This window comes from Temnothorax longispinosus, chromosome 9, assembly GCF_030848805.1.
Source record: "Temnothorax longispinosus isolate EJ_2023e chromosome 9, Tlon_JGU_v1, whole genome shotgun sequence".
Classification (NCBI taxonomy): domain Eukaryota; kingdom Metazoa; phylum Arthropoda; class Insecta; order Hymenoptera; family Formicidae; genus Temnothorax; species Temnothorax longispinosus.
The window spans coordinates 4,742,331-4,754,294 of NC_092366.1; the positions used below are offsets into that span (position 1 = coordinate 4,742,331).

The following is an 11,964-nucleotide window of genomic DNA, read 5'->3' on the forward strand; positions in this document are numbered from 1 at the left end:
GATTTTCATTGAAATCGTACGTCTGACGTTTCTGAAGATTCTTCGTTTCAACGAAGAGGGCGAAGGAGTTATCAAAAATCTGAAAGCTAAACATTTCGCATTCATATTTAGGATTCTCGCGAGAAATGCTTGGATTTACTCAGGTATTTTTCCCGTGCAAAAGGAACCGACGATAAGAATAAGCTACCGAGATACCCGTGATAAGAAGTGACGTAATCGCCCGACAGGACGCTCGTATTCGCGCAAAACCGGAATTTTGCGGCGCTACCAAGTGTTTATTAACGTTGGCAATAACACAATACCCGGTTATCTGGATAATTTGCCTTGCGTTTATCGCGAAACAATAGACATTTGCGCGTTACATCGCAACGATAATGCGTAGCTTTCCGTGTTTTTCTATGAAGAGCTGGATTTTAAAGAGAAAATCATGGCGTCTGGAAATCACGATTCTGCAATATCTCCGCGATATCATTTCACATATTGCAATAATTGGGTCGGGTGCATGTGAAATATTAATTACAAATAACTTGCAAACAATCTTTAATTATTACATATTATAGAATTTAACAACTTTCTTACGTATATTCTTCAGACTGAAAAGAATAAAGTGTGAAACGTTCCTCTTCCAATTTAACCCGTCTGGTTTCCATACGAATTTTTTCGTACTATCATCTGTTAGCTCACATATTTATCCACGGTATTTCACTCTTTCTCATTTTCGTAATCAGGATTATTTCCTCCTTATTTCTGCGAAGCCTCAAGTTACAATCTAAATGTTTTAACAAAATCCATTACATCCTCTCTATACATTTTTCGTGTTCAGCAGATTCTAATAATTTTCACCTTTTTTTGTTGAATTTCTTTACCATGCGTCCCGTAGAGGAATTCGTTTTTCATCGAAATAGAACGGTCTGTATATCAAAGATACTAGCGTATATCGCATTACAAATGTATCCAATACCAGAGATACGTCGATCGCAAACTTTGTTCTGGTTTCGCGGAGCACACGTGCGGGCACGATCGATCAATCGCGCGAGATCCAGGTGCTCGTGCACCTTTGTCCCGTTTTATCGTTATCTTGCAGTCGACAACGAAGAGGATTCGTCATTGCGACGTGCGAGCCAATATTTCGCGTACGACCCGGATACCGTTGACAGTGTACATACACCTTCGGCGTCGACGATCGCATCGTCGTCATTCCTCGTCGCGTCCGACTTTGATTTTAATTGGAGTCACGGAGCAACGCGATCAAACTGATTCGATAACGATTAAGTGAACGGTACGCCGCGCCGCGATCAATAATTTATAACTCTTAACGTGTCGGTAAACAGAAAATTAGGGGAGACTTAGATCGACGTGAGTTAGATTTACGTTCGCTTTCGCCGTCGACTTCGACAGATAGCTGCAATGTAGATTCTCGAAAAAGCGAACTGACTCGAGGCGTGTTAATCTCGTTTTTGAAACAATGCAGATAAAATTTTAGTTTTTGTGAACACTGTTGTGGCTCTGTGCTCTTTTTGATTTCTAATCACTTGAGACTTCTGATATTTTTTATTTTTTTTTATAGCGTTCTATTGTCTTGACTTTAGACAAATGCTCCGGAGTGAGTAAATCTTGCATTGATTGATGAGAAACTTTTAACATAACTTACCAGAAACATATTTTAGATTAGGAAGGTTTAGCTCATCGACTTTAAGTCTCGATAGTGAGCAACCGGTGAACTGATAAAGCAAGTCTCTAAGGTAACCGAGTTAATAAATCAATGGGGGGAGGGCAAAGGAGGAGAAAGGAGGGATTAATTTCATCGCGGCTCGCAAAGGAATCGGAAACACTGCACGTTTCGCGATGTCTTCGCGATGCGAGGAAACCAAAGTTACAGGTACGATATTTTAGGAGCAACAATAAAGGTGACGAATACGAAGGATATTAGATGCGACGAAAATAAATTGCAAACTCCTTTCCTTTTGCGCACAAAACACTCGTTTGATCTCGCACAATCCTTACTATTTTTTATCCGGCTATGCGGACTTCCGATTTAAGTGATTGAGGGAGGCACGGCCTCCGAGCGGTCGAATGAGAATTACCGAAGGTGGTTTCCGTAAAAAGCGAGGGAGAGCAAGAAGACCTCGACGAAGTCGTTGAACGACTATTGCACAACCCACTCCGCTCGGAGAGGCCAGGCGCCGACCTGTAGAATCTCGTTTTCTAGGACAATCGCCATTCCCGCGGCGCGCATTATCGTGACAAGATCAAGAACGAGTAACCAGTATTGATAACATTCCAACGGCAACGATAGCTCGCGTGTCGCCGAATGAGGGTGACGATACGCGGAAATACGCACAGTGTTCCAGGACATCGTCATATCTTTTATCTATAATATCCTCAATTAATCAGATAGGAGGAGAGTGACGTTAACTTGACGAAATTACGTTGAAGATCTCTTCAAAATCAAGATATAACAATTCCTGACAATATTTCTCGAAACGTGAAGGACAGTACGAGGAACTTAAAGGATTAAATAGAAGTCAGCTGACTGGAATTGCGAACGTTTCGCGTTGCGTCTGAGAAAAGGGACACGTTCCGCTCACGTTTGCATTGGATTACGTACGGCCGGCGGTGCCATCGGTGGCCCTACCTGTTTCCATCTGGGCACGATGGACCGCGTATAAACGTACGACACACACGCGCACGCATACAATTGCACGTGAGGCAGACTTTGCGTCTCTTTCTTTCCTTCGTCCCTGCTTTCCTTACTTTCTTCCTTCTCCCCGCTTGCCGTCTTGATGCAGGGCTGAACTTGCCGATTAACACCTAAATAGTGCGCAAACGGATTATTTCGCGACTGTGGATTGTGAGAAGAAAATGTTCAGCGATGTCAAATAATTTGAAGTAATTTATTTAATATAGTTTTAATCTTGTCTGTCTTCTCTCACTTTTATAATTTACTTCTCATAAATCTTGTGTAAATTTTATCTTATTATTTATTCTTATAATTTTTTGCTATGCCTCGATTTTGTCAAGTTGTTCCTGTATCTTATTATAATAATTTAATTGATTTTCTTCTGCGTGTTGTAAAAAGAATAGTAATAATAATAATAATAACTTTCTTACTCTCTCTCTCTTTCTCTCTCTCTCTCCTCTCTCCTCTCTTCTCTCTTTTTCAATTTTATAATTTATTTCTCATAAATCTTGCGTAAAATTTATCTCATTATTTATTCTTACAATTTTTTGTTACGCCTCGATTTTGTAAATTGGTTCTGTATTTCATTATAATAATTCGATTTTCTCTTGCGTATTGTAAAAAAGAATAATAAAATAACTTCTTGCGTTCGTTGCAATAACGATACACGATGATAGTTTTAGCAGAAAGTTAAGTCTTTTACGCCGTTCACACGTTCAGAGATAGAGCGTATCTCCAGAAATTCGGAAGACGAAGTGCCCAGCTTTCTATTCTGGAGGATTAAGAACCGCTCCCAAGCCCGATGATGACGAGTGAGCTTCTTCATTGTCGCGCGATCGCAATTACAGCCAAGCAGTACGCGACAGCGATGTCGCGAAGAAATCGAGCTCCGGCCTTTGAAAATCCGTGCCTGGACGGCAACGTTCTCCCTTCCATGCACCGTTTCGCTGGCGGCTCGGCAGCGAACGAACCGAGTGTTCACCGACCAGTCGGAGTCAGTCCGTGGCCTAAGTCCGTTGGTATTCCGCGGCACCTCGTCAAGTCTTTCTTTTTCTTTCTCTCTCTTCCTCTTTCTCTCTCTCTCTCTCTTTCTCTCTCTCCCTCGAATATCTTCTTCGCGGCGCCGAGGAGCACCGTTGTCGCGGCGCGAGTGTCTTCAAGTTCTCCGAAATTTCCTCTCCTTCCGCATGTGCGTGCGTGTGTGTATTACCTGGCCGAGATGCAACGCGCTCGCGTGATCGAGCTCGCAACGCCTCGGTAAAGCTGGTCGAGGACCGTCGAGGCTCACCGAATCCCCGAGGGGTCCGAGAGAGGACCGCGGGAACGCGCGGAATGCCGCGCGTAGCGCGCGGCCAGGTGAAATTCGGCCGCGCCGTTGCGGAGTGCGTCATCGGGAGCGACGTAAAATTCCGCGCGCGTTCGTACAGATGCGCCAGGATCGTCCTGAGATAGCGCGGAGGCCAGCCAGGAGGAATTCGCGAAGGTAAAGACCCGACTTCGCGACAGCTAACGTCCGCTCCGAATGAACGGCAAGAGAACTCCAAGATGAGTGGTTCGGGTGGACTTGGAGTCGATCCAAGAGGTTCACCTACTCTCGAGCCGTCCCGAATTCGTATCTTTCAAGCGTGAACTCATATGTGAGCTTGCTATAAATTTGCCACGACTTGGTTTAGAAGCGCGCGATTTGCTCTTCGAGAGAGATTTAAGAAAAACTAAGAGATGAGATCGTTGATCAAGTTCGCCAGAGTTACTTAGAGACGAGGAATCCGAGTTCGTAGGACATCGTGATTACCTCGTCGACGCCGTTGACGGGAAGTCACTCGACGCCCGACACCTGGCCGTCTTTGTACGTTCCGCACGCACGCACGCACGCAGGCACGCATGCATGTAGCACGTCGGCTCCGAGCGGGAGGGAACGCATATGGTGCCGGGTTGTTTCGCGAGCAAAACAATGCGAGCGCGTCCCGTCGTCCGCAGCTGTTGCAGCGGCGCAACAAATGCAGTCGGCGGTACGTAACGTGTGTTCGGAGAAAGTGCGTTCTCCATTCATCGGCCAGCGGAACACCGGCGCGACATACACCGAGGAGCGTGACGTCATCCGGCGAACCGCTCTCGTCGCGGTCATCGGGGAGATGCGTCGTCGCGATATCTCGCGATATCAGGACTCCGTTTACCGGTTCCTCACCGGTTCCATCGCGCTCGCGCGACGTATTATCGGCTTGGCTCCGGTTCGCGCGGCGCGGCGACTCCGATCGGCGGCCGAGATCGAGGCGGCCGATCTCGCCTCGATCGCAGCGAACACAAAGGCGGATAACTGTACCGATCCCCCGATCTGTCTCGAGCCGGCTCGCTTGACCTCCAATCGCGCACCTCCAACCGAAAAACCGTTGGCCGGCGAGCGGAGAAAGTCGCGCACAGCACACTTTTCGGCGTGCTGCTCCGCGCGTGCTCCGAGCGGCATGGAGCGAGTTCCACGCGAGTTCGTGAACTCGCGTGGACTCGCATTTATTATGGAGCGGAGGACGAGCCAGAAGCTATCTACCTCTCGCTGCGCGGCATTGAAAGACGAAAACATGAGTCGCTCGTATTGTGTCACACTTGTCTTCCTGCCGGAGAGACGTGCCGCGGCACATCCTCCGCGGCGCTTCCTGCCTGGCGTCTTCAAGGCGCTCTCGTGACTTTTCAGCGTGACTTTTCACGGTCATTGTTACGGCCGACGGACCGTTTCCGTATCGTCGTGGGAGATTATTGACCGACGTCAACGACGATTCTCTAGAGACGCGAGCAATTTTATAAATAGGTCCTGAGATTGAACTCCCATCTGAGAAAAAATTGAATTCACTTAAATTCATAGCGTCAAATTATATACTCAATTCATTTTTAATTATTCCTATAGGTCGCCACTGTTCTTATTCAATATATGTAGTAATTTAACTAATCCAATAAAGTCAAAATAATATTGTTTTGCATTAAAATAATAAATTTCGACGCACATAGTAGTTAAAACATGTAAATAACAAAATGTTATCTAGCTCAAGGTATTGGTTTAAATTTCATCTTTTAATGTTTAACAGTGAAGAGTTTATGATTTGTAAAGTGAACATAAAGCAAAGTAACTCAAGAACCTCTTCAGAGAGTTTACATGAAGCTACGTTGCGTTAAATACGAGAAAGAAGGTTGACGTATTTCATTTCAAATATTAAATTTCTCGATTCAATATCCGACAAACAAATCTTATGACAAAATAACAGTTCGATGAAGATATTAAAATGTTAACAAAAACTTCGGCTTCATTTCCTGTACATTTGGAAATTTATATTATTTTAATATACGAGTATGTTGCAAAGTAACTTGTTCGATATTTACACCCTTCAGTTCAAGAGAATCTCGTTTAGGGCGCCGTTTTACTTTTACCTCGTTCGCGCATTAAAAAAAAATCGTCTTGGCCAGATTCTTCTAATTCGCCTCTCTCTCTCTCTCTCTCTCTCTCTTTCTCTCCCCCTCCCTCCCTCCCTCCCTCAAAACCAGGGGCGTATAATTTATGGCCAGCGCCAACGGCCTGAGAAACCTCCGTCCCGATGACTCGGTAACCTTGTAATCGGCCGGTCCGCCGCGCGCGAGGTTCTTAAAGGAATTTCACGGAAGGATCGTCCACGCGGTCCCTCCCGTTAGCGAGTTCTCCTCCGGCGAGCGCACGTATTTCAGGTTCGCGTGATTATTTTGCCTCTCTGCGACGCATGGAGAATGAGAGGACTCGTACAGGAAAGATTCGATTCCAAAAGTTCTCAGAGCTATCAAAATATACGCGTCGAAATTTAATATCTTCGGAAGAGAAGGCTTCATTCCGATGAGATGCGAATCACATAAAAAGAAAAGAAATTGTTATGAAAGAACGGATCGCTGAAACGCAGAAAGTGGCGGTGGAAGGAAGCTCGGGACCAACGACAACCGATTTTTTTAGACAGATCGTATCGGGAGGACCCCACACGACGCGATTTAGCTCGCGTCTAAAAAAAAACCGCTCTCGCTCGCTCGTTAATTGGCGGAGACACGGTCTCGTTCTTCGGGGCGCGATTAGCATCTCGCGTTTTAATTAGCTGCGGCCGCGGCTTATCGGCCGCGAGGAGACGCTGAACATCGGCGAGTTATTTGCCGAGGGGACTCTTCGTTACGTTCCAGTCGATGTATGTATCGTATTCGTAACGCCCGTAAAAGCGGGAAAGGCGGGCGCGAGATATAGTGCTGCATATCCAGCCGCGAATAAACCACGCGTAATCGCCGGCTTGCACTTTAGCCTGCATCGCCCCGTTAGATCGCTCGCCCGCTCGAGAAACGGCGTTAAATTGACTAGCGGAAAGTGCCGCTTCGCGGTTTCCTTTTCTGGCGAGGCGAGCTCGCCGCATGCGGAAACGGAAATCTGGGCTCGTAAATCCCCGGAGAGATTCTCTCTCCCGCGAGTTGAAACCGCCGAAGAATGACAGCGAAAATAAAACTCGAATGATTTAGCAAATTTACAAGCTGTCGATAACGTCTTTTAATTTCTGTTTCTAATTTTCAGTCTAATTGTAAGTACACCGATCGGACATAAACTTTCGCCCGGGAGATAATATCACGAAAATCGCAATTCTCTTCCGTGCAAAATTAACTTGCCGCTCGTAGAAATCCGGAACTGAAATCCGGAATTGCAAATATTCGTAAGATAAACTTATTTTTGCAAAAATAAGAAATTTCGATAATAAATATATACATATAAATATGTCAAATATCACGCATTTTTCTTGCACACTGTTAATTTTATAGCTAGCCACACTTATTTTCGAGTCTTTAATTCGCCACACTCCGGTCCGTGAGACCGCTCGACTTGTGGTCGCGTTGTCATTTTCATTCTAATTAATATTTTTAAGCTTGTACTGTAGAAATTGAAGCTACGGACCCTGAATAATTAGTTTCAACTCTTCGATGAAATCATTATTCCGATCATCGCCAGACTCGCCAAAGAATCTCATTAACTGAGATAATAATGGGAGTCGTCGCACGTCATCGTGCATGACCCCAAAATGCAAATGCCCCGCTCATCCTTGGCCAGTCAATGCGTCAAGTTGGAAATTGTTTACCTAACAATGGACCGCCGTCGCCGATCGTTCTATCGTTTCGCGGGCCGTGACTTACCGGTTCTTCGGTGGCCGGGTCAGGTCCTTCCGGTCCTGGGAGCCGGTCCCCTCCTGCATCTGGACGAGCGAACGCGGACGTCTCTTTTTCTCCGAGTCAGTTCAGCTCGGTCGCGACTTCTCTTCTTTCGCGCGCGCGCGAAGCAAGGCCGAAGACCGGCCCGGCATTGTTCCACGATTTTGCTCAGACGCTGGCGGTATTCATCCCTCGGTCTGCGCGTCGTACCTACTCGCATGCACGATGAATATCTATCTCGTCGCGATCCGCATTGTGCAACGCGAGCCATTTATCCCGAGAGAGATCTGGAGAATTTAGAAGAAGGGGAGACTCTCCAAGAGATTCTACAAAGGAACCTTTTATTCTGTCAATCCGATACAAATTTAATTCTTTAATATTTAATCTAGAATTCATCAGATATTTTTGTGAGGGAAATATCGATTTATAAATTGATCACAGAATGTCATTAAGATTCGACAATAATCCTTAATGTGGATATTTTTCGTGAGATTTATTTTTCTGAAATTCGTGTTTTTCAGATGGAAGCCGAAGTCCGGACGCTCAAGCAGGAACTGGCGCGGACCCAGGAGGCCCTGAAGACCGCCACGAAGAAATGCCGGGAGCTGGTGAGGGAGCTGGACCACCGTACCGCCGGTCACGAGTCCGAGAAGATTCTGCGGGATCAGCAGCTCTCGAGGATACTGCGGGCGCTGCTGTTCCTGGAGGCGCGTCTTAAGCAGGAGCAGAAGTCGATCAGGCAGATGCTCTGCGAGAAGGACAACGTCATCAGGAACCAGCAACTGGAGATCGCGATGCTCAGGCGGTATACAAAGAACTATATTAAGAGCAAGCGCGATCGAACGATGTCGGCTACCGATGTCGAGGTCAACGTCGACAAGGATCTGCAGAAGGACTTCGGCAATTTACGAGTAATTTGAAAAAAATTAACACAATAATTAGCGCATAAGTCTGTCTACGATCAGCAGCTTTTAATTTATAAAAAAGAAAAATAGGGAAAATAATAATATAAGACTATCAGAATGAATTTTACACTTTCCACGTTCTGTTTTTTTTTCCTAAGTTCAAACCTATTCGACTGGTCGCTTTCAGAGAGAAACGCTGCAGGAGAGCGGTATTGGCAAAGAAATCGCGAGTCTGAAGTGCGAGATAATCAAGCGGTTGAACCCGGCGTCGTCCGGCATCCTGGACGAACTGGACCGCAACAGCGTGAGGAAGACGAACAGTTTCGCCGGTAGCGATATCTCGAAGACCAGTCTGACCAGCAGCGAGAACACAGACGCGTCTATCGTCACGACGACGACGGAGGGTAGTCCCTCGTTGCTCAGCACGGAGGGCTTCTGCGAGGGCGAGAGCACGGACGTGTCGCCCGGCTCGACCCTGAACAAGTGCTCGAGCAGGTGCACGCCGACAACGGTGACCGACAGCGAAAACGAAACGACGATGATCGTGGATGACGAGGACATAACGGAGGAGGACGGTACGACGACAGTGTCGACAAAGAGGAGGACGAGGGGCCAGAAAACGTCGTCCAAGAGTCCCGACGTGACTGAGGTGGTGGTCGGTATCGCGAGAACGGAGAGCAAGGACGACGGGATGGACTGTAACTTCGCCTCGGAGGACGAGGAACAGACAAGGATAAGTAATCAAGAGGGAGATAAAGAGGAACCGATTTACATCAATGCCTGCAACGAAGTGAACGAGAGGAATCTACAGCGGACGGAGCAGTCGAGGACAAAAGATGATTATAGCAATAATAATAATATGTACGTAATATGCAAGCGATTTTCGTTAGATGGAATTATGTTTTTTTTTCTCTCCCGTTACGTTCTTTTAGTCCCTAACGATCCTCCCGATTTCTTTTTTGCAGCGAGACAAAGCTCGAGACGCCTGAGTTGACGGTGGAGGACACCAGTGGAAATTGGTATAGCGATCCGGATGAGGATCGGCTGAACGATGACGTATTCAGGCATAGCACTTACCGGCCAAACAGCAATCATAATTCCGTGTTGGAGTGCGTAAATCAGATCCTGCTGCAGGATATGGAAGAGGAAGAAAATTCGGTGTTATCAGTACCACGCCGGTTTAAACATCGCGGCAGAATCGTACGTTTTCAGCCAGCCAGGTTGTCCGACATCGAGTCGGTGGGTTCAGAGATGGAGAGGAAAAACTCCGAGGAATCCGTCGCGGATAATAAGGATTCATCGAGAGAGGAGGAGACCGCGGAAAACGAGGCAAACGCGTCCGAGGACGAGTTTGGCATGAGGATTGTTCAAAAAGAGTCAGACGACGACAGTTCAAAGGACTCCAAGGCGATCCCGCTAGTCATCATTGAGCCCAAGATCGACGTCGAGGAGACGCGAAAGATCCTGACGAAACCTCAACCGACCAATCCTCCGTTAAAGATGGAAAGAATCGAGGAAAAGACCTGCCTGCAGATGTCTACGAGAGGATTGACGATCGCCAAGAATCTGGATTACGAGGATATAGAGTCGTTGCCGGAAATAACGGCGACATTGCCGACGCCGCCCAGAACACCACCGGCGTTGCCGCCGAAGCCACAGTTTCGCAACAACACACTAATCCTGAAAAAGATACCTAGTCCATCGTTCCTGATTGATGAAAAAAGGCAACAAGACCCAGGAGGCGCGGATCCTATTAAAAAAAGCATTCTAGGACTGGTATCCTCCTCGTCGTCGAAGGCGGCGAGGAGCCTGAATCTGGAGGAAGCGAAGAGTTCGACCAGGAACTCGGCGAGAGAAACGAAAGGTCGCGAGGAGGGTGGATTCTGGAAGAATAGATTCAACCATGTGCGCTCGTCCTTCCAGGTGAGGCAAAAGGAGCCGGATCAGACGAAAGGTGCGGTCAGAGTGACGAACATCGTCCGGCATTTCGAAGAGTTCAAGATCGGTGACCCCGAGGAACAAACGAAGGACAGAAATCGCCCAAAGGATCGCCACGTCGAACTCGAGCACGTAAGATCTTTTTTATCGAAACTAGAATATTTCGAGAAAGCTGTATAATTAAAAAAAAAATGAATTTTTTCTCTCACCGCAGGAATTCGATATCCGACAGAACTTCGAGGAGTTTAATCTGGACGAGTGCGATCTGTCGGACGATCCCGATCGACCTGAGGGTGACGGATCCGAGAGACTTGGTCACGCGCGGCTCAACAATGCCGGCCAGACCGAGAACAGCATTGCCAAAGACAACAACAATGTTCCTGCTGTCGGCAACGGTACCAGTAGCAGCAGCAGCAGCAGCAGCAGCAACGGTGAAGTTGGAAGCAGCGGATACGATCACTTTCTGGAGGCGACCGGCCTCAGTAACAAGTCGATCCTTACACCCTCGAGATTGCTGAGCAATCACAAGAGCATGCTGAAGCCGAAGGACGTGAAGTACAAGAGCAGGATCAAGGCCACGGCGGTGCTGGAGAGGCATGGGGTACAGGCGACTCCAGCCGGCAATATGACGACGCACGTCAGGCACTGGACTGGACCGTTCGTCTGACGATTGGCCAGTTTTCTGCCGACTAAAAATATCTTTCGCTCCGCTGTGTCGGCCGACAACTCACCGATAAAGGCGCATTACAGAAGATTTTGATCGCTTTTATTCGCTGATTAATTGAAGATCTTTAGTCGCTGTTTTCGTGACGCAGCGAGTGACTCTCACTCTTAAAGTGCAAATGGAATTGTTGTATACAGTATTGATCGAGGGAATTCTTAACGAAGATACGAACAGAAAAACGCAACCTCGTTTCCTTAGTACGTTATGATGCTAATGTGTGAGTAATTAACATTTATATACACATATAAATTACATTATTTTTCGTATGCCTATAAAAGATACATGAGTCGCTAGATTTTGAAGTTGCACTTCCAGTGGTTAATTTATTTAATCCTTCCTCGGTGAGGTGTTTATAAAATGTTGATCTAACTATTCCTGCTGTGAAATTATTTATTAGTCTTTATATGATACATATGTAAAAAATATAACTTGTCTCAACTTTTGGTATATTTTAATTTATAAAGCGTTATTGAGAGAGAAAGAAATCTATGATCTTTCATTACCTTAGTCATTTAATGAATGATACGATATCT

General features: G+C 46.5%; 1 protein-coding gene across 7 annotated transcripts in view; it reads left to right on the forward strand.

Moving 5' to 3' along the window:
• LOC139819738 (uncharacterized) overlaps positions 1–11,964 on the forward strand; it is a 36,001-nt gene that overhangs the window by 21,767 nt on the left and 2,270 nt on the right. For 3 of the 7 annotated variants that reach the window (XM_071789392.1, XM_071789391.1, XM_071789395.1), the window contains exons 2-5: positions 8,386–8,775; positions 8,957–9,630; positions 9,735–10,839; positions 10,922–11,873. In XM_071789392.1, the coding sequence (XP_071645493.1) occupies positions 8,386–8,775; positions 8,957–9,630; positions 9,735–10,839; positions 10,922–11,374 (2,622 nt within the window). In that variant the 3' untranslated portion in view covers positions 11,375–11,873. Of the gene's footprint in view, positions 1–1,727; positions 1,880–3,432; positions 4,164–4,434; positions 4,690–8,385; positions 8,776–8,956; positions 9,631–9,734; positions 10,840–10,921; positions 11,874–11,964 lie in introns of those variants that run through there. The other 4 variants (XR_011733804.1, XM_071789390.1, XM_071789394.1 and 1 more) reach the window with 4 other exon arrangements.